The sequence below is a fragment of the Colletotrichum truncatum genome (genome assembly GCF_014235925.2).
Source record: "Colletotrichum truncatum strain CMES1059 chromosome Unknown Contig_0009, whole genome shotgun sequence".
NCBI classification, from domain to species: Eukaryota; Fungi; Ascomycota; class Sordariomycetes; order Glomerellales; family Glomerellaceae; genus Colletotrichum; species Colletotrichum truncatum.
Window position 1 is genome coordinate 1,679,607 of NW_027222406.1, and position 24,545 is coordinate 1,704,151.

The following is a 24,545-nucleotide window of genomic DNA, read 5'->3' on the forward strand; positions in this document are numbered from 1 at the left end:
AGCTCAACGCACTTTCTCCGGCCGACACGGGGGGGGTCTTGTCTTGCACGGCGAGAGTACTGTATATATTTCTGACCCAACGATTCTCTGTCCAATGGGGGGTATCTAGTCTACACCATTCACATGCCAAGTAGAATGATCAATGGTCTCCTTTTTTTTTTTAAATTAAAAAAAAAACAAAATCCTTAAAACACACTTTTATGCCTTCGTAGCCGCAGGCGCCGGGGCAGTCATCACCTCGGACTCGTCGACACCCATCAACTCACGAAGGGCGACAGTGGCGTAGGCGCTCTTGGGGAGCTGGAATGTCACCACCACAGCCGTCTTCTTGACGGCCGGTTCCGGCTCGGTCGCCGCATCCGTCGCGGGGGCGTCCGCCGTCTTCTCGTCCGTCTCCGCCTTTTCCTCGGGCTGAGCTACGGCATCCTCCATCTTCTCATCAGGCTTGGTCTCCTCCTCGGCCGGGACCTCTGCACCTGGCCCCGCTTCCGTCTTGGCCTTCTTGTTCGCTCCCTCGCCTTGCTGCTGCTGCTGCTGCTGCTGCTGTTGATCCTCCTCGCGGCCGCGCTTCTTAGACGCCTGGTCTCCGCGCTTGGCACGGAGAAGATCCATGTCCGTCGGGTGCATCTGCTCGTTGTCGTCCTCGTACGCGCGAACCTCGAACTTGGGCTCCGCCAGGAACCGCGCCGTGAGCTTGCGGTAGGCGCCCGTCAGACTGAATTCGCGGTGGCGGCGGATCATCTTGGTAGGGTCGAGGTCGCCCTGCTCCTTCATGAAGGTCTTGTAGAACTCGCCCAGGGCATTGGTGGGGTAGATCACGGCGTGGCCTGGCGAGGGGAGGATGATGTCGTGGATCGTGTATTTACCCGACGCCGCCTCCTCGGCGGTGAGCGCGCGAGCGTCGGAGTTGCTTTCATCGTCGTCGTCGTTTGTTTCGGTCTGGGTCTTGGAATCGGCGAAGACGAGGTCGCCTTCGACCACCTTGTCGCCGTACAGACGCCAACGGTGGCTTGCGGCATGGTTCCAGACGTAGGATTGGTAGGCGTGCAGGTACATGCTGCGCAGGCCGCGGGTGATGCTCGTCAGGGCGCCGATGAAGTCTCTGCGGGATGTATTGTTGGGTCTGCCCAGGTGGCGGATGACGCTCTGTTCCGCGTTGAACCGGCGGGGGAGGTACTTGAGGGCATCGTCCATGGAGCCGCCCTCGCGGAAGATCATGCACGCGCGGTGGCGGTTGAAGTCGTCGCGCGCGTGACCCTCGGCAGGGACCTCGCCGCCGGCAGCGCGCTTGGCGATGTCCTCGTCGTAGGCGAGGAGGGCGTTGATGGCACCCTCAAAGTCTTCTTGGAGGATTAGACGACCGACCTCGTGCGTGCCGACAGCATGGGTGCCGAAGCGCTGGTGACCAAAGTAGTTTATCCAGCCGCGCGAGTGCATGCTGGCGATGGCGGCCTCAACGGACGCCTGGATCTTGGCCTGGCGTTCGTCGTGAGGCAGGTCGGGAGACCCCGCGACGACGCAGTCCTTGAGGGCGATGACGAACTCGTTACCGGCATGCGCACCGAGGTGAATTGGCGTCTTGGCGTAGACATAGTCACCCGTTGTGATGCCGTGAAGGCGGGAGTTGGCGCGAACAAGGGCGTCGGCGCGCTGGTGACGGATAGAGCAACGCTGCGTGGTGGCGGCGCGGCGGTCTTTGGTGCCCGCGGTGCCGATAGCCTGGGGCTTGATGCGGAGAGCCTTTGCGATCTGGTGAGTCGCGTCCATGGTGTCTCGGTTCTCCTTGTAGAGGGTGAAGTGGAGGTACTCTCCCTCGCCAGGGGCCTTGACCTTGGGCTTCTTTTGGTTGTTGTTATTGTTGTTACCGCCGCGGACGCCCCTGCCCTTGCCGCGAGGAGGGAGGACCTTGGCGATGATGGCGCCGGTAGGGTCTGTCGAGGTATCAATCACGGAGCGGAAGATGCGGCGAACCTCCTGGTGAAGCTGGCCACGCTGGTCCTTGTCTTCCATGACGGGAGATGTCGCCGGCTCGGGTTTGGCGTTCTTATCAGCCGATATCGCCTGGTACATCGCCACGAGCTGGTTGGCGAAGTCTTCGTTTGTGAGGGAGGCGAGAGCTGCGACATCTTCAGCCGGGATTTCGGGGATAGCGGGCGTCTCGGCATCGCCGCTCTTAGTCGTGTCTTCCTTTTCCGCTTCTTCCGTCTTCACCTCTTCCTCCTTCTTCTCTTCGGGAGCCGGTGGCGGGGGAGTAGGTTCCTTTGGCGGAGGAGGGATCCTGGTTTCCTGGAGATGAAGAACGGAGCCGTCCTTGTTGATCTCGTAGACTTGGAAGTCGGTGTATCTGAATGATAGTTAGTAGCTGTGCCACTAGTAAGAATTCAGGGATGCGCACCTCTTGCGCATGTCGCCTGTCCAAGCAGTCATGCTTGGGGCGATGCGCTCAGTGATGCCAAGGGACGCATCGAGACGCGTGCCGTTTGAACGGCGGACTTCAGCTGTCATAATGATACAATGTATTTTATTACAACCTGGGCTCTTTTTCACGTGGAATGGACTTGAGCGCTGATGAAAATGAGTTAATTGGACTTGTATGAGTTCAGATGTGGGATAAAACTGGTCGCGGGCCAAACAGGCATATTTTCAGAAAATGCCGGCAGAATATTAATGAAATGGATACTTTCAGAAGGCGGTGTTTCATGTCCCCGCCACTGCGAGCCGGGAGAGGAAAGCGGTCAGTGGCGCTCACCTTGCCAAGCCGGTTCTCATATGACTTTGTACATCTCACTCAAACCCACTGAATGTCAACTAGTCAAGACAATTTTCATTTTTATGAGATGTATCTGCTCAATCCACCTTCAATCTCAAAATCTCAATCGCATTGCCTCCCATAATCGCCTTTGCCTGCTCGCTTCCCTCACCCACCGCAACCGCTACGGCGTCCGCGTTCATGCTCACACTTTCCCACTCACCCTGCTCATCGGTAGTCAATGGAGGGAAGAAGGGGTGGTCTGTACCAAACATGAGTCTGTCGGCACCGCTCGCATCAATTGCCGCCTTGAGTCCGACCTCCGAGTAGATGACAGCGTCGAGGTAGATCTGCTCCTTGAGCACATCCCAGATCTTCCTCCGTCCCTTACCGACTTTGCCCTCGCGCACCAACTGCCCGTCGTGCAGGATGCAGCTCTCAATTCGACCGGCCAAGAAGGGCAATGTTCCGCCACTGTGAGCCAGTAGCATTCGCAAGTCGCGTACCGCGTCGAAAACGCCAGCCAGATACATACGCGCCACGGCAATAGTGGTCTCCATAGGGAAACCTAGCGCCAGGGGTAACACATGGCCATACTCGTTACTCGCTCTCGGGCCCCAGACGTCGTTCGGTAGGCCGTAGTGCGGGTGCAGGAAGATGGTCAGGCGGGCTGCTGCAATGGCCTGGAAGATGGGCAGCAGATCCGGGTCGTCGAGACCCTTGCCAAGCCCCGACGTACCAAGGATGATACCGCGGCAGTACTTGAGAGCCTTGACATGGTCAATGGCCTCAATGATGGTCTCGAGCGATGCGGTCAAAGGCAAAGCGGCGAAGAAGAAAAGGCGGCCCGGGTGGGCGGCACACATGCGGTCGAACTCCTCGTTCACATCGCGGGCCATGACGCCCGACTCAGAGGCGTCGATAAAGTCGAGCCATGGGTTAGCCAGGGAGACGACCGAGATATCAATTTTGTGCATGTCCATGAAGTGCACTTTTTGCTCAAGCGAGGCATAGTGAGAGGTCAGCGGCCGGCCCGGAGGCTTTGCCGCAGGGTCCTTGGTAGCTTCATCAAGAGCTTGCTGTTCCGAGGTGAGAAGGATGAGGCGCGGATCAGGTGTCTGCGGGAAGCGGCGCACAACGGGAATGGTGGTTCGAGATTCGAGGATCTTGATGTACGACGGGGGGTACATGTGAGTGTGGATGTCCACCACCTTCATGGGTGCGGAAGAGGCCATTGTGTCTTCAGCCCGAAAATGAGTATGAGTCTCTTGAGTTTCTTCTACTCTATGCTGAGATGCGGGGTATGTGGTTTGCGACACAGGTGTTTTTTTTTTTCCTGTCTGTCGTTGGTGAGCCCCTGTGAGTAGCTTGGAAGGGTGAGATTTGACTTAGCTGACTTACAAAATCCCAGGTTCAATCGCGTGTGGTGCAGTTTTCTAGCCAACACATACAATTCAGGAATTTTAAAGGACAAGCGTATGTTCCTGGCCGATTCTTTCCTAAGCGCTCGTGGTCTCTTGTCTTCCTAAGTAAGTATCAGATACCGGAGGGACTACGTCTTTCCAGGAAGGTGATGAGGTTGCTTTGACCCGCACGCCAATACATTTCTCCCCATACAGCCATTCATCCCCCCAGTCTCCCCACACGCGACCGTCTCCAACCATGGTGGCTGCAACCCAATCCTTCCCCTCTTGATTATCTTTACCCCGCCGTTATCTCGACTGCACTGGTCCTTGAACATGCCCGGCCTTATCTTTCCGTCCTCTTTGGCGGGGTAACGCCACTTTGTCTTACACGTTAGTATTATACCGCGTAGGAGCTCTCCGACGGCTGCTCATGCGACTCGCGGTTCGAACCGACCCATGTTTCTGAGAGAGAATTTCAAGGGTTTGTTCCTGCACTGCCCTTGTACCGGGTTCAAACAGAGGGCCTTGGCTGGTTGAGTTGACTGAATGGTCGGATGAAAGAGTCTGATGTCCGGCTTGTGGTTGGTGGCGTCCTTCACAAGGATTTTGTATTACCAGTCAATATAAGTCACTTGGGCGCCCTGCCCGCACGGAATCTCATTCGTGAACTTTATCGCGACTCCCTACCCAGTCCTTGAGTCCGGTCAATGCATTGCTGAAACGTTTGTCCTTGAGATTTCGTCAAATTATTCATAGGCCTCAAGCTACACAATCACAATGGCCGCTACCGCAGTAGACAAGGAGGGCCTCTTCATTCCCGTAAGTATAGCAAGACACCTCAAACACTCATCAAAGTAATCGCTTAACCCCCCCAGCTCATCGACTTCTCCGCCTTCCTCAACGGCGACGTCGCACAGCGCACCGAGACTGCTAAGCAGATCCTCCACGGCTTCCAGAACGCCGGCTTCATCTACCTCCAAAACGTGCCCATCAGCCCAGAACTCCGCAGCGCCACCTTTGCCAAGTCGGCCGACTTTTTTGCTCAAGATGATGCCGAAAAGATGGCCGTTGGCTGGACCACACCGGAGGCCAACCGCGGCTACTCTGCCCCGGGCCGCGAGAAGGTCAGCCAATTCATGAACGCGGACGACATCAAAAAGCAGCGCTCTGGTAACCCTGATCTGAAGGAGAGTTTTGAGATTGGCCGTGATGGCGAGCCTGACCACCCTAACCAGTGGCCTGTTGAGAAGGAGGGAACTCCCGTCGCAGGGTTCAAATCCCAAATGTTGGAATTCTTTGACCAATGCAAGGATCTGCACACCGAGGTCATGCGCGCCATTGCCGTAGGGATGGGTATCGACGAGACTTACTTTGATGGGTTTACTGATGTTGGCGACAATACCTTGCGTCTCTTGCATTATCCCTCTGTTGACCCTAAGGTCTTCAAGATCAACCCAGGCCAGGTCCGCGCTGGCGAGCACAGCGATTACGGGTCCATTACACTGTTGTTCCAGGACGACCGCGGCGGTCTGCAGGTTAGAAGCCCGAACGGCCAGTTTGTGGATGCCACGCCTATTCCGGGAGCCGTAGTCGTCAACGCGGGTGATTTGTTGGCGAGATGGAGCAATGACACTATCAAGAGCACTATCCACCGCGTCGTTGAGCCCCCGAGGAAGCCAGAGGACGGCGCCGAATACCCCCCACGGTACAGCATTGCGTAAGTACACATGCTTTCTACTGATGCCTGCGAGATACTAATGGCGAGCAGGTACTTCTGCAACCCGAACTTCAAGAGCCACATCGAGGCCATCCCTGGCACATACGCAACGGAAGAGGAGAAGAAGTATGAAGGCATCAACAGCGGACAGTACCTCGTACAGAGATTGGCAGCCACGTACTGATTGAACTTTATCTTGTGCTTCAAGTACAAGACGCATGTAAGCGCTGGCAATCGATCTTAGAATTCTAGTCTCTTAGGCGTACAACCAAAAAAGTGTTATACCAATGCATGTGATGTAAAGGCGGCGAAGATCTCTCTTAGATCAGCTTTACTCGAAACCAGCCTGACCCAATTTCGAAGACAAAACAGCTGTAAACATAGAACATCCATTCGCTACGGGTGCTTCGATCTTATTTGCCCAAGCATCAGCAGACATGGCCCCATATCAATACGAAACCACGACAGAGGACGCCAAGGTCCCAAATGACTCTTCACTCATTTCTTGTATTTTTTCGATCCTTGAAACGCTTTTGAATCTGCGATAAAGCTGATGAACGCAAACACAACCTAGACGAAAATGAGCCAAATAGTGAAAACTGCAGCCATAAGCCAAGACACCCTAAACCAAACACCAGCAACTACGACCCGAGCGTAAACGGGGGAAATAGTGAAAAGTGCAACCATAAGCCAAAACGCCCTGAACCAAACGCCAGCAACTATTGTCTTAAGCTTTCTAGGCCAAAGTGGCCATTTCAATAAGAAGAAATACTCTACACTGATATGTAGAACATGGTTACTGCCGCGTCGAGCCTCTCGGTTCATTACCAAGAGACTCAACAGTGAGTAGGCGACACTGACCACAAAATCTAGACGTTGGTATCGAAAACCAACAACGTAGTCAGGGGTATCGCGACTTGACATTCGGATAGCATGAGCAGCCAGTCGAGCCTTAAAGCGTACTGAAAAAAACAGTAGCAGAAACATGGCTAATATGAGCGCCTCGGTAACGCTGATCGCGTTATAAACTAGAGCCCACATGGCGATGGACAAGGGGATGGGAAAGAATTCCTCCCAGCTAAGCGCGCAACTATCATAGATATATTTCCCGACTTGGTAAAATGCATCTCCGAAATTAGGAAATATTTTCTGAGAATGGGGATTTTCGCTCAATCCTGCCTTTCTGTGTCCTGCGCCGGGCCCAGGCTGGAGATTCGAGATGCCAACTGTAAACATGTCATATTTAAGAAAAGTGTCCCGCTTCACCGTTACTTCTCGAAGACCATCTTCCATAAGAAGGTTGCTTTTTGCTTCCGACAAGTCAAGATCCTTTGTCATCTCCATTAATGACTGATTCGAAGGTTTGTGGACGATGCGGCAAACAAAAGGGGGCGGGATCATTTGAAATGAGAAGACAGCGGAGAGATATGGCCGCTGTTCCAAAACTACCACAAATCCTTCTTCAATGGTTCCATGCTTTTTGTAGTGCAGAAGTACTCGCCTCCATCTTTTCTGGCTGTCCGCAACGGGACATATGGAGTTCCATTGCTCATTGTACGCTGATCTTGGCATAACTTCAACCAAACGCTCGGGCAGCATTTTTGAAGTTTGCAGCCGAACATATCCGCATACAAAACCTGAATTCCACAAGGGGTAATTCGTATTGCTAGGCAGTTTCATCCGCTTGATGTGGATGGTTCGATACCGGATTTGTTGTGTGGTGTGCCAAGGAAGGTTGAGTAAGAAAGGGGGTTCTTGTTGACGGGTGTATTCGTCGTTGTGGTAGGAAGACTTCAGAGGAATAGCTATGAGTAATCTGAAATCTGTTCCAACCTGACAGTTGAGTACACCATAGATGCGTGTTCCGAGTTGAAATAGAGGGAGAGTGACCCGCAAGCCTCGACCGGTCATTTCCAGGACGGAGCTTGCTTGACCCACGGGTGCGGCAGATATGCCGATCCAACATGAAAAGTCTTTGGGGCTGCGAGCAAGAAATCTGTCGTTTGAAGATCCATGAGAGCTTTCTGTTTGATCTTGAGAGGCGCTCTCTTCACGGCTTTCCGGCACTACCCCCATCAGGGTCAGCTTGAGCACGAGATCATTTATGACACAAAACTCCAATGTGGAAACTGATGGACTCCAGGCTAGAATAGACTGGTCAGTTGTCTGTTTCATGAGCTCAAGTTGCAATCTCTCAAACGCCCGATTACCCTCGCCATATAGGAGGGGCATGTTAACATCAAAAATTCCTAGAAGCGAATATGCTTTGTCCTCCACCTTTGTCGTCACACGATTAGCAGCCCACGACATACGCTCAGCAAACATTGCTGAGCGAAACGTGAGATGGTTGCAGAGATACGAAATAGGTATGTTGGTGATAGCCTTGATAGTCTCTGCTAAAGAGTGTCGGTCGCCAAAACATGACCATGTGCTGTCGTAGAAGTCGACACGTTGCGGAGCAATGAGTTCTTGCAAGGTCCAGCCTCTAGTGAACCAACGACTGCTTCGAAACTGGGCCTCAGATTGCTGATGGCCGCCTTCTGTTACGTCTTCGAGGTAAGCGCAGCAAACAGGAGCGTCTGCATACCACCGGAACATGGAGTTGATGGCTTCAGATAGCTCTGCGCTATTTGTCTTGTCGATACAACAGGTGTCGATCCACACATATTTGTAGCCGAGCTTTGCTGCCAATACGCAAAATCCGTTGAGTTTCACATAACCCCTCTTCTTGATGTGGTCTGGGTGTTTGAGGTCTTGAAGCGTAATCTCCTCCGCGCCCCAAGTGTGCGATAGTATTGCGTAAGCCGGAAAGTTGTCGAAATATTCCTCCAGTTCTCTGGTCTCTATATTGAGTAAACGCATGGTTCCGCTTGGTATTTGACAGCTTAGATGGCTCTGGGACTAAATTTTCTTGAGGGTTCAGGATTATTTACGTTCTCAGCAGAGAGTTCTGGAAACAGGTGCCTGATTTAGGCGTACTTGCTCAGCCTTGTCAGGTGATGGCGGTTCGTGATTGGCCTAGAGCCTGAATAAGTAAAGCACCATTTCCCCGGCTGCTGCCTGCATTTTCTGCTATTCATTGGACAGATGGTGATGGTATCGACAGCACAGTCAACCCCACTTACGCTTCACCTTATTCAAGACTGAGGTCATCACAACAACAAAGGTTGAGTTTGCAGGAGACTTTCCTATTTTCCCATGGCTTGCCATCAAAATGCAATGTTACGACTCAGCATAACAGAGGAGTTTGTAAAGTGAATTAATACAAACCAAATGTTGGCAGTGACGGATGGAGTGGGTGGTTGACGCTCAAAAAGAAGCCATCGTGTCCCACCGCGAGAAAAAAACATACAACACCAGGTATTCGCTGGTCGTCACCGACCCAACTACTAATCCGGCCCTCATTGGCTTATCTATGGGAGAGCGGACGGGATCCCGAGTTTTCCAATGGGTATGGTCGTATGTGATTGTTCCCGAGCCTAAAGGTAGTTATATCTCAATATTGCCAAGACTTGGATGAGACGGGGCGGTTTGGTTGAAAATAGAACACGTGTTTTTTAAACGAAATAATATATATAACAACATTATGATTGGGAAAGATGTCTTGACTTGCTGCTGTATAGTCGAGGGGGTGAGTCGGACATTCCTGTCTGGATGGTAGTATGTGACAACATGCACGAAGCTCGGCTGCTGCTTAGAAAATGCGTATGAGAATGTCCTCAGAGGCGTGTTTTGCTGATGTTTACGACAGCTCTTAGGGAGTCTATGTTGTTTTTCATTAACTACACGCTGATTTCTTCACCAGAGCCAGCAAGCTCGTGTAAACTTCTGCTGAGGGAATGCCAGAAATAACTTTGCAGAAACACGAGGAATCGACAAGAAATTGCTACTAGAAAAAAGAGATAATATGTATTAAATCATTTCAAGAGAATTTGCTGCGCCAGGAACCCGTTGACTCCAACACATGCGTCCATATGCCTCCCATAGAGAGGACAAGACAACCTTGCACTACAAACCACAAATATTACCGTAATTAGGTATTTCAATGCCTTCAATAATTATGAAAAGCGCGAAGAATGTCACATCCAAGATGAAGTGATGAAATGCAAGATCAAAATCAGTCACGACCCTGCTGGAAAAGGTTATATAGTGGGTAGCGCACCGAGCCTTCATACGGATAAAGAAGGAAGGGAGCAAAATCTCCATGGACCTCGCTACCAGTAAAACTACGTCCCTCGTCTCATCGAGTAGTAGCCGGATGGAAAGTATCAGAGGAATGAAAAGAAACTTACACCAGCCCTCCTGGTACCACTGAAACATGAAATTACTAGCCTCGGAGAGCTCAGTGTTGTTCGCTTTGTCGATGCAGCATGAATCAATCCACACGTATTGAGAGTGGTCCCTGTTCGCGAAGTCTCATGCCATCTTTATCTCGGCGTCCCCTGCCTGATGCTCAAGCTCTGGCAAGTCAACATTCTGGAGTTGCTGGAAGTTGGCCTTCTCGTCGTTCCATCTGTGTGACAATATTGTGTATTCTAGACGTCCTGGGAATAGTTTCTCTATAAAGAAAGTTGTCGTCCAGGTGTTGCGTATTGAAGCTGAGCAGGCGCACATAGAAGGTGCTGTTTGTTGCAGGGGCTGGATATGTATCAAAGCCAACCTGTCTACAAAAGAGATTCTGTGCTTTAAGAAAGGGGTTGGCGATCTCAAAAACCGACACTTTTACTTTGCCAGCCTGATCAACCAACTCCGTGAATAACCTTTATAGCCACTGCCGAATCAGAATAGGGCTGCATTCTGCCTATTCCTACCTCACATGACGGCCTGTTCATTGGAGGACCGAGCCCGCTAAGTCAGAACGCTGCCCGCACTGCGTCATTGACGTCAGGAAGTTTCCCAAATGTAGAGTCTGGTGATTGACGACATGTTGGTGAGGCTTCAACGTCTCAAATAAATCAACCGGTGCAGATGAAGAGCTAAAAAAATGTGTCCAAAGTCAAAGTCGTGACCGCTCTTACAAGAGAGGGAGGAAGCCAGTCACATGGGCGGGGTGGCGATGCGGGGCGCTTCATGCATTTCACACTGTGTGCGCACCGTGGGCCGTCAAGCCCGAAGGAGGCTGAGGCAAACCAAGCTGTCCGAAACATCCAACTCGGATTCAACATCGATGGCGGCGGCAAGATGAAGAAAACACTACTATTGGTCTTTATCCACGGGTTCAAAGTAAGCGATTACTGTCGCAATAATAAGATGCATGATCTAACATTCCGTAGGGAGGTGATGACACCTTTGGAGACAAGGAAGGGTTCACAGAGCAGTTGCGTTCGCAGCTCGCCTCTGCGCTCCCCAAGATCAATGTAAAGCACCTCATATACCCCAAGTATGAGACGCGCGGGGATCTCGGAGAATGCGTCAGCCGGTTCCGCGACTGGTAAGTTTCCGTAAATCCCCTCATTTGCCTGAAGCTTGGGCGGCGCAACTAACATTCGTCAAGGCTGCTGGAGAAAGTCATTGATATGGAGGTCGCAAATGCCACCCCATCGCCTACAGTTGACCCCTCCGTCAGGATCGTGCTAGTGGGCCACTCCATGGGCGGTATTGTCGCCGCAGAGACCGTCATCGGGCTAACTTCTGAACACCCCATCTACTCGGAAGATGGCGTTGAGAAGGCTGATAACCCATCTACCTTCAACGGGCTGATGTTCCCCTACGTCCAGGGCGTCCTCGCCTTCGACACACCCTACCTAGGGATCTCACCCGGGGTAGTCGCCCACGGTGCCGAAGGGCATTACAATTCTGCGTCGGCGGCCATGACGCAGCTTAGCGGTCTTGGGACAGCCCTCTGGGGTGCGAAGCAAGCCGGATCCCCATCGCGTGCTGGGAGCCCCAATAAGGGCCCTGTCGCAGCCCTACCTGCCCCGGCTGCGCCATCCCAGCAGAAGGAACAGCAAGGCGGCTGGGGTAAATGGGGTAAGATTGCCATGGTGGCCGGTAGCGCAGCAGCCGTGGCGGCAAGCGCGGGAGCGGCATACTATAACCGCGAGCAAATCACGCAAGGCTGGACGTGGGCGACCTCACATCTCGAGTTTGTGGGTTGCCTGGCCAAAGGCGCCGAGCTGCAGAAGCGAGTGCAGTACATGGTTAAACTGAACAAGGAGCTCGATGTGGGCTTTGCGAACTTGTACACGCGGCTTGGGAAGGGTGCAGGAAACAAGGATGTGAGTGTTGTAGGGACGGTGCTAGGAAAGGATCGCACTTTCTGCAATCTGCCCAAGAAGGCTAATGGAGGAGTTTGGAAGGAAGCTGTAAATGATGCAGCTGCCGAAGAAACGCTGGCGCACATGAGTAAGTTCTCCCTCTTCGATCTGGACGTTGTGTTGCTGACGTCAACATAGACATGTTTGATCCCAAACAGAACCCGGGCTACGAGAGCCTCAAACAGGATGCGGCCGCTCTGATCGCCCAGTGGACAAAGAATGACTGGTACGAGACGAGTGCAGAGGATAGACCGGCCATTAAAGAGGCTGGAGAGAGTGCCTCAGCCTGATACACGAGACGGTTTGAATTTTCTATCTTATTACGGATGTTGCTGCGATAGAGCAACGTTGGCACTTTTAGATACCGTTTTTTTGTCTAAATCCATACCCACCTAGTTCCCGAATACCCACCTTGTAATTTTGAACCTCCCGAATACATCGGATGTCTTACTGAGTCTTGGAATGGGCCAGCTCCTCGGCCTTCATGTTGCGCATGACCTTCTTCCTCTGTTTCATCATGTAAGTGTACAGGATGTACGAGCCTGCTCTGCTTTAGTATTCATACTTCTTAACCTATACCACAGCAAGCTTCAACATACCAGGAACGTAGATAGCCAGAATGCCGTACGCAATGTAAGGGAAGATCTCGCCCAGCTCCTTCAAGGGGCCGGTCGAGTAGTAGATGAGGGCGCACTCGCTCGTGATGCCGATGGGGTAGAGCACGAAGAAAGTGTTATAGCGCAGCCAGACAAAGGGCTTGGGCTGGAAGCCGCTAAGGTTGAGCGCAAAGTACGAGTAGCGGATGACCTCGGTGACGCTCCATGCGAGAAGCATTGAAGAGTACCAGGTGCTGCGGGCGAGGAAGGGGAACGGGTAGACGACGCCCCAGACGAGGACGAAGCGGCTGAGAACCTGCATGACGGTCGTGAAGACGGGAGCGCGAACGACGCCTGCGGACAATGCATTGTTAGACAGGCTTCATTCTTCCAAGCAAATCGACCGAAGGGGAACGCGAGAGGGGAATCTTGATGGCATACCCAACAGCGCGTGCAGAACTTCCATAGCAGCCAAAGTCTGCGTCCATCGCGTCCACTCGCCGACGCCGAGGTGGACGAACCCGGGACCACGGAGGTTGAACAGGGCCACGGTGCGGCCAAGGACGACGGACCAGGCGACGGCCGAGACGAAGTTGTAGAGGATCAAGTAACCATTCTTGACGGGCGACGAACGCCGTTGCGGCTTCGTCGGGGCATTTGCGGTGTCGGCCATGGCTATCTTGGGGAGTTCGCACTTTTTGTGTACGTTGCGGTCGGGAAGGGGCGGTGATCACAGGGGTCGAAGGAATTTTATTTCCGCCGTGATCAATGAAGTTTGTTGAGGGAGGTTGAGCTGCAGCAAGGGTTTGGACACAGGAGCTTTCCCATTCGTTACCGCCCCTCGATCGGGTGCCGAGGCTTCTTTTGATGTTGCAGGCCCTTTTAGGGGGGAAAAGGCCCACTGTACAAGGTACGTCACAGTGCGTCATGACAGATTTACAGGGGGTTTGAGCTCGCGGTTTCGTCCCTTCAACTACCTTAGGCGACAGCTCTTGATTTGTCTTTCAAACTCAATCTTGAGATGAACAGGGCTCAATGCCATTTAGGAAGAATTATTATACAGACAGCTCGTGAGCTTTGATGCAAAAAAACGGAAACCTGAAAATCACGCCGATTTTGAATCTTTCGCTATGCCGAATCAAGACTCACTGCTGTCATTAATAGACGAAATGGAGAAACATGGCCGACATGAGCAGCACCGGCAACCAGAACGCCGCAGTGCTGGACTGGGCGAGCAGCAAGCCAGGTGCAGTTCCGTTGTGCAACATGACTACCTGTCCGACGGCGGGTGCGGAGTCGATACTGCATACAACCTGGCATTGGCCATCGCCTTTACGACGAATCAGCTTGCCCTCGGGTCCGTGGTTGTGCCGCTGGTCGACAGCACTACGTTTCGAAGGCGTTGTTGGTGAGTCGGTGGTGTTGAAGATCATCTCGATCCACTGAATCTGCAAGACGGCTGAACCGCCGACGTCCATCACCCCCGACCACGAGCCGCCGTCGCTCCACGAGTTGATCATGACACGGCTGGGGTCCCGAGGGACTTGGAACTTGATGCTTGACACCTGTTGGCCGTCGACAAGCCATGTGCTCTTCTCGGAGTTCCAATCAAGGCGGTGGACAGCCCACTGGCGCCATGATACACCGCTGGGCAATGTGCCGTTTTCAGTTGATGAAGGGATGGTATTGCCCTTGGAATCGAAGGATGGCTGGTTCGTGTACTGAATTCTGTTGTCTGGGTCCTTTGTCAATACCTCAATGTCGGCTTCCTGGACGTTGGCGTATTTGTCTGCCTCACGGTAGGTGAACAGAGCTGTACAGGCGCCGGGGTCACCGATCGTGCGGGCGAGCATACGGACGGAGACGAAGTGATAACCCATTGAAACGGACTCCATCTCAGCAGAGCTTTGAAAGTTCTTGAGCCGTGCGGTGCGGAAGCTCAAGAATGTGTCTGATGAGGGATTGGGATCGTTGTTCTTCTCGATGTATACGTTGCTGTGAGAGTTGGTCATGCGTATAGTCGCATCATTCCCGTCCCTGCCTAACTTTCCACTATTGTTCCATCTCTGGACACTCCATACTGACGTCCAGGCATCGGAATTGAAATAGTCGGATGTTGGCAGCGCCGATCCGCTCTTGTTGAAATCGTCGAGGATATCGGGGACACCGGCATACTGGCCTAGGTTGCGAAAGTCATAAAACATGTGGTTGGTGAAGTAATTCTCAGAACTGTTGGTCAGAAAACAATTGCAGATATCATCTTGGACGACAGGGTGGTCATCAGCCACAACCAGAGGCAAAAAAGCAAGACCAAAGGCCAGGAGCGATGACCGCGCGACAGACATGCTGTTTTGGATCAGGAGGGCTTGAAGCCAATAATGCGGCTCTGGCGGGATACAGAACGAAAGAGAGCGAGAGGGGGCAGCATTGTTTTAAACAACCGCGTGACAAATTGTCGCAGTCTTTCCATAGAACTTAGCTCTGGATTTACCAAGCCACGACGCACCGGAATGTGAGACGTGATACAGCGTAGCAGTCTACTTTCAAATGTCATCGAACTAATTGGCGGCCTGGCCATCGCACCGTCGGAACAATAATGGTCAGATCGGCGAGGCGGCAAAAGCACGTACTAGTAGGGATGAGAGCTATGCAAGATTGCAACGAAAACGGCAACGGGAGCTCCATGGCTAGCGGCCATTAGGTCGCCATGATTTGAGGGTGCTGTGTGCAGTCCAGGGCTAGCGCAAGCACTGCTACAGTGGTGCGGGCTATAGACAGAGCGTCCTGAGCACAAACAATTCCCGCCAGGGGCCGGCAGCTTGTAAAGTGAGGATGGGTGATGGGCAAAATATGAATCGAATGTACGCATGCGGTTGGTGTCGTTTAGTGTCGCTCCCCGTGTAGCTTCCCGTATTGTACTAGACTCCCAGCTGGTGGGGCACCGAGTGTCATGCGAAGCTATTTGTGGTTCAGACGACTCCTCCAGTCGTATTGGAGACTGTGCGGTAGGAGGTTAAGTTGATCAAAGGACCGTGGACTCCAACGCTATCTATGGAGGCAGCTGTAAATGGATATGAAGCTGCTATTGTAGCTTGTGAGGTATGTGCGAGACTTCAGAATCCACGGGTCACATAATCCTTTCAAAGTGCGCTAGTGTCCCCGTGTGAACTGGGCGAACGATACCGATTGTTTACAAGACGGACCACACATAGTTTCTTGGGTCAAAAATGGCTGGCTGAGCTTGCACTTGAACGGATAGTTGGTAAGCGCCAACTCGACGACTATAATATCTTTAGATCCCTTCAAGAAAGCTTTACTATGAATGAGTCTTAGCTAGCTAGCCGACTGCTCAGTCCTTCCTGCGGGACATCTGACCAAAGATTCAAAGCCGCTCTCCAACATCGACAGAATGATAAACGAGCCAAACTTGCTACGGAGTTGAAATCTGGGTTCTTACGAAGAAGGTGCAATGAGCCATACCTTTGTACCAAGCAAGCTCAACTGCTGAGTTCATCGATAATGAAGCAGCGGGCCCAGTTCCAAGTCATCATCATGGAATACGAGACCCCAAGAAGATTGATGATGCTAAGTAGTTCATTTTCATACTCATTTGTGCTTTACTTTTATGTTGCCTCGCCAACCGCACGAGAAGTACCAACATGGCTTGCCTGCCACTGTTTCCTTTTTCAAGTTACCCCAACCGTAAACTCCTCTAATAGAGTTAACTCCTCAAACTCCTCGATCAGCCGGTCCACCCTTGCAGCCTCGCGATCCGTCACGGCAAGGTCTAGATCCGTCACAAATAATCCAGTTGCAGCCTCTAGCTGCCTCTGATTCTTGGTCGCTTTGAGCTCCTGCAACAGCGCATATCCCTCTGCAGTCCCTAGCGCCCCTCGTTTCACCGCCATTGCAAGAAGGCCTTTCGCAATCACTCCGGCAACCGCAAATGAGCGGTACAGGCCTAGGTAGGCATAAATACACTTAAGGAAGTAATGCCTCCACTCCGGATCGCTCGTATCGTTAGCTGCCGCATTTGCCACGTGCATCAGTGCCGTATGCCAAAAGATAGAATTTCTTCCAGATGGTAACGTCATGTAGACATCAACCAGGTCTTTGAGCTGCTCTAATGAAGCGGCAAAGATTGACGGGAAAGGAGGCGCCGACGGCGACCACGATTTGATACCATGTTGCATATCAGTAGGGATCAAAGGCCTAAACAGATAGAGAACCGTGCCGTGAAAGCACATACTGTTAGAATCGTCAGCGTTGAACCTGCTTCTAGCCATCTGTGACGGGTGACATACTGACAAAAGAGTACATGGCCAGGGCTATGCTTGCTACGCGTCATGCTTTCGGGCAGATTGGCTGCCCAAGCTAGCAGCTTGTGGTATTTCCCTAGAGCGAACCCTTGAGATGCTCGTCCAGGGCCTGTATCATGCTGATAATACCACGTTATTCGGGATGCAATAGCCCATAACTCACATAAGGCCGCAAAAGTCTCGGAAGCGGGTGTAAGCTGTTCTCTTTTCCGACGGGAGGGAGATGGTTCTGGGGTAAGAAAAGCTTCAGGGCTGCTACTACGACTGGTGTTTGTGTTCTCGCTTGTTTTCCAACCGCCGACTTTTGAGCCCCTCCCCGGAATGGGAAGTGTTGGAGGGTACTCGGTAGTAGCTGGAAGATAGAACTGCGCTGCCAAGCTACTCCCACGATTAGGGAATCCAGTCGCTGACAAGGGCGGTCCTCCCCAAGACTCACCACAGAGTGCCGAAAACTCCCCAAGCAGCCTGGACCTTAGCCCTTGCATCTTCTTCGGTCAGGTTGTTTAGATCAGTTGCGGTACATGTATCCGGAGTACCAAAAAGCTTCATCCGTTTAGCCATAGCAACTGTGTCCTTGATGTACTGAACATCGAGCTCGCCGTCGCCATTGCACCCTGCAGACTGAACCAGAAATGCTAAAGCGGCAATGCTGGTGAGCGAGTCTTCTTTGTCTGCACGCCAAAGTCTGTCGGCCTCTGCCTGCAACTCGTGACTCCAACCAGAGGCGGCTGAGTGATAAGTTGCGTACGCTTGCTAATGGGTCAAGTCAGCCGTTCTGGCCTAACGAAAGCGGAGGAAGGGGCCAAGACTAACGCATGCAAATGAGAGGAGAGCGCTGACAAGCAAAGGAGAGCAAAAGCGGTGTTCGAAATGAATAAGATCATGTATGAACAAGTCAGGATCAAATAAACCTAGGATTGCATGATCAGTCTCGAGATAGAGTGAGATGACCTGTGCAGCAACATCACTGGGAATAGACACCGCAGTCCAGTACGTGATATCTAGATCCTTCAAGCGTGGATCTGCGCGAACCGGTGGATGTACGTTTTGGGTCGAAAAATCAAAATAACTCGAGCTGATTGGTCGCAGCAGCGCCTGCTCGTTGGGAGCGCCGTAAGAAGAAGATCCGGTCCTTGTGAGGTTGGCAGGAGTTGCACTAGGCTCTGGTGAGGATGATTCTGAATCGGTCATCTCTGTAATCCGCCGCATTTTGGACGGTCTAAAGTCTTCACTTTCGGGGTTCGCAGGCTGTGGCATATCTCTCAGGAGAGGATATGCAGCCGGGTATTTCCTCATAAGCTCGAACTCAACATTGGTGTGAAGGCGCGGTAAAAACTCCAGAGGGTTTGGCTCTGATGGCCTGGTAGTGCGGAGAGCAACGTTGGGGTCTGTGAGAAAGTTGATGCCTTTTATGGTCTGTGACCGGGCTTCCGATGACATTGAGTTGAGCCGTGCCAGGAGTGCCTCGATCTGGCGCTTCTTAGTCTCATTTTCCTTCTTAAGAGCCTGATTTTCGCGCTTGAGTGCCATAACAGGTGTCTCTTTCTCGTCGACACTGATGTAGATGCATGGTGAGCTGAGCTCAACGCATGACGAGCAAGAAGGTCTTTTGCCATCACACTAGAGCCACACATATCAGACGTTGACCACTACAAGGGTTGGAAGGTGGCTCTGTACTTACAGCCTTCTTTCTGGACCGACAAGCGTTGCAAGCAACCTTGGTGACGGCCGGGCGTTTTCTTGCGGGGGGTTGCGCAAGACGCGATAAAGCTGGTATCGCAGCTTTGGGGGCAGGGAGCAATCGCCGGAAGGACTGATTCTGATCAGGCATTATAGCCACAAGGCTTGAATCGAAATGCCGTGGGCTGATGTAAGGGGCTGCTTGCCCGGGTGCGATAGTTGTGCTTCAAATGAAATGAGACCACGATAATGCCGCGCTGCCAGGCGTACCAGAACGAGCTTCACTCGTCGCTGTGGGAGGGAAAAGAGGGGTATTTGGCACGAGATGAGGCAGCATAATAACCGAGGCGCTGAGTAGCAACAAAGGGCAAACAGTCGTCCAGAGGTCGGGGTGACGACGGCACGCAACAGAGCATGAAGTGAAGATGAGCTCCACCAGATGCAGTCATTGGTTTGGGGGATCTAGCGACGAGGACGGGGGATTGCGGCTCCCCGCGAGAGGTCATCAGCGTTGCGGACGATGCAGATGAGGTTGGGCGGATAAAGCCGATGGTGAAGCAGCTGCAAAAGCTCAACGGCTGCTGATGGGAATGTTGGAGGAAATAACAAGTGGATTGAAGGGTCCAAAGGCGCGAGTAATGCAATAGTTCTACGAGCAGTAAAAGCAGCTCAGCTTAGTTAGGTAGGGCAATCGATGAATAAATCGAGCAGTCGAGACCGGACCTACCTCCGTCACCTTCCATCAGGTTCCGACCACTTATTTAACCTGGTCGACGGGACGGGGGAAGGGTCCTCACTTTTGCTTCTTCCAACTTTTCCATTCCCCCCCATTCATATCCAATTAGCCCTAGCCACCACCCTCGTCCACTAACCGTAAGGGCGGCCAGCTAAGAGAAAGTATGCGTGCGAGTGTGTGCCTACTGCTGCTGCTACTAGTGTTACTATTACTACCGTGTTTCTGTCCAGCCAGTGGTCGTATTGCTTCTGAACTAGGTCCTGGAAGGGAAATGCCCCACACAGTATCCCGGATCCCACTGCCACAACTGCACAGTGTGGGATGGCGGTGCAAGTGCCCCCCTTACCCCTGTCAGCCGCCGTCATTTGCGACCTTGGACGGTGTCTTCCTTGTCTTCAAATTTCAGTGATGCACTCATCCGAGCACTGGGTCTGCGACGTGCGTTTTCTCTATCTCCCCCAAAGCGCGCATCCATTCCAAGCGATGAGGGTCCAGCCAGGCAAAAGGACTCTCCTTACTCGGTGACAGACAACTGACTTACTTCGCGACGCACCATCTCATTTAACCCTGCATTCCACTCCCTTTGAAACCATGGCGTCAGAGTCGCCGCGACCCGCCTCCCCGCGCGAGGCTGATCCAGAGCAAAGCAGAGCGGCGGATGCTTCGGCCGACCACAATCGTTCGAGAGATCTAGATTCTACCCCAGAAGGAGAACGGACGGCAACTGCTGATTCTTCAAAAGTCCCGTCTTCTAGTTCGTCCGAATCGGGCGAGGCCAGCGAGAGCGCGTCCCCCGCGCCTGCCGACGAGAAGAAACCTGCATCTTCCTCCGATGCGCCGCCTCTCCCCAGCGAACACCCGCCACTGCCTTCGGGGCCGCCTCCCGCGACTGAAGATGACGGCTGGGATTTCCAGTGGGATCCCAACTCCCAGGCCTACTTCTTCTACAACCGCTTTACCGGCATGACCCAATGGGATAACCCGCGCGTGCCAACAGCCGGAGCATCTGCGTCGACCAGCACTGCTGCAGCACCACCAGCACCAGCGCCCGGAACAAGCACGACATCTGCTCCGCTGCCCCTGGCTCCCCCGCCTCTTCCGTCGAACGACCGGCCAGCCGCCGGTGGCTACAACCCCGCCATTCACGGCGACTATGATCCGAACGCGTGGTACGCGCAGGGAGACAAGACTGATCAGGACGACGAGGCCCAACAAGCCGCCGTACTGGCGGAGCAGGGCTACAACGCCACTGCGCAGTTTAATCGCTTCACTGGCCAGTTCCAGACGATGGGAGAGGGTCCCGACCGCCACTCGGACGAGGCCAAGAGCAGACGGCAGATGAACGCCTTCTTCGACGTCGACGCCGCCGCCAACGCGCACGACGGCCGCAGTCTCAAAGCCGAACGGAGCGGCAAGAAGCCTTCCAAGTCAGAGCTTAAGCATTTCAAGGAAAAGAGACGCGCAAGGAAGGAGGAAAAGCGCAGGGCATGGTTGAGGGATTGAGACAAGTGGAGTGTACGCTATGGGGGTTTCTTTTGCTCTTGGTTTGCGAATTGCTTTCTTTTTGTTGACAAAATTGGGCTTATTTGGAATTGGGTAATGGAGGGGAAAATCTTCCATCGGCGGCGTTGCGAGAGGCTATCGGCGGGATGCCTTCAGAGTTTGCCAAATAAATCCGTCATTCTGCGGAACATACTTTACATACAAACACACCAGAATACTCGCCGGCCTAACGGCCCTGGATACTGCTCTTTTCGGTATTGGTACGGAGTATAGCTTAGACTACAGAGTCGCGAGCTCGCACTTTTTTTGTATTATAACCAGGCTCAATAAAATTGACGGACAGAAGCTGCTCCAGGGGTATCATGTCCACTTGCACTTAACTGGCAAGAACAACATCCTACTCGTCCTCGTCGTCCTCATCATCTAAATCCATATTTAGGTGCACACTTTCGTCGTCGCTGTCGTCGGCGTCAGCTTCCCCGACAGGCTTGGTCGCCGGCTCGGGCACGACGGTCCGCTCGACTTTCCTCTCCGCACTTTGCCTCTTGGGCGGGCTCGCGTCGCCGGCGTCGTGCTTGCGTTTCTGCGCAGAGGACACTGCAAAGGGGTTCGCAACCTCTATTGAGCCTTCCCCGGCACCAGTGGAGGGCTTGAACGGGTTGCCACCGTTGTCGTTGTCATTGTCATTGGCAACAACAATAGTCTCGGCGGAACCGCCATTGGCCAGCTGGGGTGCCTCTCCCATCTCTTCGTCCTGTGCCACCTCGATCTCCGAGATAATCTCCTCCCCGTCCTTGTCTGCCTCCTCCGCTTCCAGCTCCTCAAGGGTTGCGGCGGCGGCGCCGAAGCCCTCGTCAGACGACGACCCTTGCGTAGAAGTACGAATGTTGGAGCGCAGAATCTCGACACCCTGGTCGTTGGGGTACTGCTGCGAGAGGTAGGGCAGGATGCTGGGGTACATGGCGCCGGCTTGGTTGACGTACGGGTTCAGCACGCTGGCGAGCATGGCGTTCTTGTTGCGCGAGAGGATGGCGGTCTGGTCCAGGAGGCCGCGCAGACCCGGCTTGAGGTGCTGCTGGGGCAGGTAAGTGAGGAGGCTGGCAAGGAGGATCTCTGCAGCGGCAATGTGGTCCTTGGAAAGGCTAGGTCTGGAAGCCGACTGGGTTTCTGATGTTTGCGAGGGCAGGAAAAGGTCTGCATTGGCTGCGATGCCGCTCTTCTTCGTTTCAGCTCCGGTCTTACTGATCGGCTTTGCCTCTTGGATGTAGCCATTCTCCTGCTGAATATCGCGGCAGCAGGCAAGGATAATGACACCGAGAGTCTCTACGGTGAGCTTCTGCAGACCCGGTCCGCAAACGGGCAGCGTCTCGTTAAGGAGCTTATACGCGGCAAATCGCACCGAGGGGACGTTAATGCCTGAGCGGAAAACAAGCAGCAGGTTGTCATAAATTTCAGGACCGAGAGAGAGTGTGTTATGGTCCAGTCTCTGAACCAGAACCAGCAACAAGTCCATGGCGGCGACATGGATATCGGGCATCGCGGCCCAGAGCTCCTCCTTCTCCTCTCTTCCCACAGCAGCATGCGTTTCGAGGGCTTGGTCCCAAGACTGAGATTTAGAATTTCTGCTGATCAGCGAGACTCGGGAGACGACGTCCAATAAAGCACCAACGGGAACCGTAACAGGTGTTTTAGTAGAGTAGCGCAAGGCATCGGCGAGGTAGTGAAGCAAGCCGACCAGCCTGTCACGGCCAGCAGAGATTCCGTTCCAAGGCGGCAGTTGGTCTGCCGCCTCGACTTCTTGCGGAGGCGCATCAAAATTACTCTGAGAGCGAGGGTACGGTACTGCCGGCTCCCACGATTCCTGAACGGCACGGAAGACTTGGTCAGCGGTTGAGTGGAAACTTTTCCTAATATCTTCGACCAGTTTCTTCCAGTCGTCACTCGGCCCTGTCTTGCCCGCAGTGGTGAGATGCAGGGAGATGGCCAGATGCCTACTAGCGCGGCGGAGTGACTGAGGAATAGTAAGGCCATCCGAAGAAGTCGGAGCTAGGTAAGGCCGGATGGCAGTCCTGATCTGGCCGTTGAAAGGGCGGCAGGTCGTGGGGTACAAAGGGATGAGGGCGGAGAATGCATCCAGGATAGTCTCAACAACAACAAGCGGAGTCTTGAGCCTCTGGCCAGCTTGCGGGAGCTTGATTAGTTGCAGGCATGCAGTGAAGAAAGTCGGAATCGTGGGTGTTGCGATCTCTCTAGTGAGGGTCTGGTAGTCATGGACAAGGGTATATATCCTGACAAGAGTAACGATTGCAATCTCCTTCACAGGGACAGGGTCGTTTTTCTTGGTATACGTTAGCATTGGACCCTAAGATTTTTGATGTCACATATTACCTGAACCATAGCCAAGAGACTACGGACCCAAGGGCCAGACTCCTTAAGGCATTCCCACCCACCGACGTCAACAACAGCCTTGACGAGCGTTGCGCCAGTGAAACGCCCCATGGCGCTCTTGCCATTCAAAAGAGTCGTAATAATGGTCCTCAATTTGTGAACCAGAAGTGCCGTCTCAGATGAGTTGTCTTTCGCCTTTGGATCTTGAGGCGCAGACAAAACGTCTTTGCAGCGAAGGACATGGTTGATGAATGCCGGGATTGAGTGAGGTAACTGAGCGGGTGGTGTGGAAGTCAATCGGCGGCAGAGCACCCTCAGATCGGGAGGAAGAGACATTGCAATGAATATTTTGAGATCAAGATTGTTGATGATAGCCAATTGAGAATTTGGTGACAGTCGAGAGGTCAATCACGTCAAAAAAATTGGCAATATCTGATCTCAGCCAATATTCCACTGGCGGTTGATGCTGAGTGAAACTTTTTTTCTGTAAGTGAAAAAGGTACCTTTCACATGTACCACTGGCTGGCAAGGTTGCTTTCATCTGATTGGGTGAACAGGACTTAGCTTGCAGGTTATGTAAGGTGTTCGGATACTGAACAAAGGCACAACAAGGTAACGGCACTTTGTACAAAGCCATACGCACTAACGTCCCACACCCACTTCTGGGCACCCCCCACATTTGGGCACCCCATTTACACCAAAAACGCCGTTTTTCGAAATTCTATATTAAACTAAATACTTTACTTATTAAAGAGAATAAATATATGTTAAATAGATTAAGACTTAATTATAATACTTAAGTAGCTATATACTAGTATTATTAATAATAAGTATTATAAATTCAAGGTTTAATATTTATAATACTAATTTACCTAGCCTATATCTTAATATATAAAATAGGTAGAGATATTTAACTAATATGATTAGAATTTTTAAGTAAGATATAGTAGATTTATATATTCTTATACTTAGTAAAAAATTCTTTAAGCTTAGAATAATATTTTAAAATTTCCCTTAAGAAAAGTTTCTATTATAGAATTTTAACCCTTAATTATACTATATTTACTAAAGTAATACTTTTAAATCTCTTTTAGATATAATTATATACTTTTAATAAGTATAAATATTAATTTCCTAGATTTTTTAAATAAGTATATATAAGCGAAAATATATTTTTCTAATGTTAAGGAATAC

At 52.2% G+C, this 24,545-nt stretch overlaps 10 protein-coding genes across 10 annotated transcripts, besides 1 other annotated feature; 4 read left to right on the forward strand and 6 right to left on the reverse strand.

Moving 5' to 3' along the window:
* Positions 1-198: 198 nt before the first annotated feature.
* On the reverse strand, positions 199-3,984 carry CTRU02_212976 (pseudouridine synthase; the record flags this gene model as incomplete). Its single annotated transcript, XM_036721541.1, has 3 exons — positions 199-2,344; positions 2,396-2,565; positions 2,926-3,984. The coding sequence occupies 3 exons, from the start codon at positions 3,982-3,984 to the stop codon at positions 199-201; spliced, it is 3,375 nt and encodes a 1,124-aa protein (XP_036586710.1).
* CTRU02_212977 (uncharacterized protein) lies at positions 3,526-4,189 on the forward strand (the record flags this gene model as incomplete). Its single annotated transcript, XM_036721542.1, has 2 exons — positions 3,526-4,108; positions 4,161-4,189. The coding sequence occupies 2 exons, from the start codon at positions 3,526-3,528 to the stop codon at positions 4,187-4,189; spliced, it is 612 nt and encodes a 203-aa protein (XP_036586711.1).
* Positions 4,190-4,932: 743 nt separating this feature from the next.
* Positions 4,933-6,056, forward strand: CTRU02_212978 (thymine dioxygenase; the record flags this gene model as incomplete). The annotated part of the gene is made up of 3 exons (XM_036721543.1): positions 4,933-4,974; positions 5,031-5,872; positions 5,924-6,056. The coding sequence occupies 3 exons, from the start codon at positions 4,933-4,935 to the stop codon at positions 6,054-6,056; spliced, it is 1,017 nt and encodes a 338-aa protein (XP_036586712.1).
* A 985-nt stretch (positions 6,057-7,041) lies between these two features.
* CTRU02_212979 (het domain-containing protein) lies at positions 7,042-8,734 on the reverse strand (the record flags this gene model as incomplete). The annotated part of the gene is made up of 2 exons (XM_070205953.1): positions 7,042-7,098; positions 7,139-8,734. 2 exons carry the CDS (start codon positions 8,732-8,734, stop codon positions 7,042-7,044), a joined length of 1,653 nt encoding a protein of 550 aa, XP_070060346.1.
* A 553-nt stretch (positions 8,735-9,287) lies between these two features.
* Positions 9,288-9,392: a sequence feature (Protein overlapping with rRNA (CTRU02_212980, KAL0932027.1) was converted to a misc_feature.).
* A 1,661-nt stretch (positions 9,393-11,053) lies between these two features.
* CTRU02_212981 (uncharacterized protein) lies at positions 11,054-12,419 on the forward strand (the record flags this gene model as incomplete). The annotated part of the gene is made up of 4 exons (XM_036721545.1): positions 11,054-11,095; positions 11,146-11,303; positions 11,367-12,217; positions 12,268-12,419. 4 exons carry the CDS (start codon positions 11,054-11,056, stop codon positions 12,417-12,419), a joined length of 1,203 nt encoding a protein of 400 aa, XP_036586714.1.
* Positions 12,420-12,576: 157 nt separating this feature from the next.
* CTRU02_212982 (protein tyrosine phosphatase) lies at positions 12,577-13,398 on the reverse strand (the record flags this gene model as incomplete). The annotated part of the gene is made up of 3 exons (XM_036721546.1): positions 12,577-12,671; positions 12,729-13,094; positions 13,167-13,398. 3 exons carry the CDS (start codon positions 13,396-13,398, stop codon positions 12,577-12,579), a joined length of 693 nt encoding a protein of 230 aa, XP_036586715.1.
* Positions 13,399-13,882: 484 nt separating this feature from the next.
* On the reverse strand, positions 13,883-15,070 carry CTRU02_212983 (xylanase 3; the record flags this gene model as incomplete). Its single annotated transcript, XM_036721547.1, has 1 exon — positions 13,883-15,070. One exon carries the CDS (start codon positions 15,068-15,070, stop codon positions 13,883-13,885), a length of 1,188 nt encoding a protein of 395 aa, XP_036586716.1.
* Positions 15,071-16,411: 1,341 nt separating this feature from the next.
* CTRU02_212984 (C6 transcription factor) lies at positions 16,412-18,875 on the reverse strand (the record flags this gene model as incomplete). Its single annotated transcript, XM_036721548.1, has 5 exons — positions 16,412-16,973; positions 17,030-17,422; positions 17,481-17,797; positions 17,858-18,664; positions 18,726-18,875. 5 exons carry the CDS (start codon positions 18,873-18,875, stop codon positions 16,412-16,414), a joined length of 2,229 nt encoding a protein of 742 aa, XP_036586717.1.
* Positions 18,876-19,943: 1,068 nt separating this feature from the next.
* Positions 19,944-20,963, forward strand: CTRU02_212986 (WW domain-containing protein; the record flags this gene model as incomplete). The annotated part of the gene is made up of 2 exons (XM_036721550.1): positions 19,944-19,981; positions 20,021-20,963. 2 exons carry the CDS (start codon positions 19,944-19,946, stop codon positions 20,961-20,963), a joined length of 981 nt encoding a protein of 326 aa, XP_036586718.1.
* Positions 20,964-21,360: 397 nt separating this feature from the next.
* Positions 21,361-23,687, reverse strand: CTRU02_212985 (uncharacterized protein; the record flags this gene model as incomplete). The annotated part of the gene is made up of 2 exons (XM_036721549.1): positions 21,361-23,301; positions 23,352-23,687. 2 exons carry the CDS (start codon positions 23,685-23,687, stop codon positions 21,361-21,363), a joined length of 2,277 nt encoding a protein of 758 aa, XP_036586719.1.
* Positions 23,688-24,545: the final 858 nt, after the last annotated feature.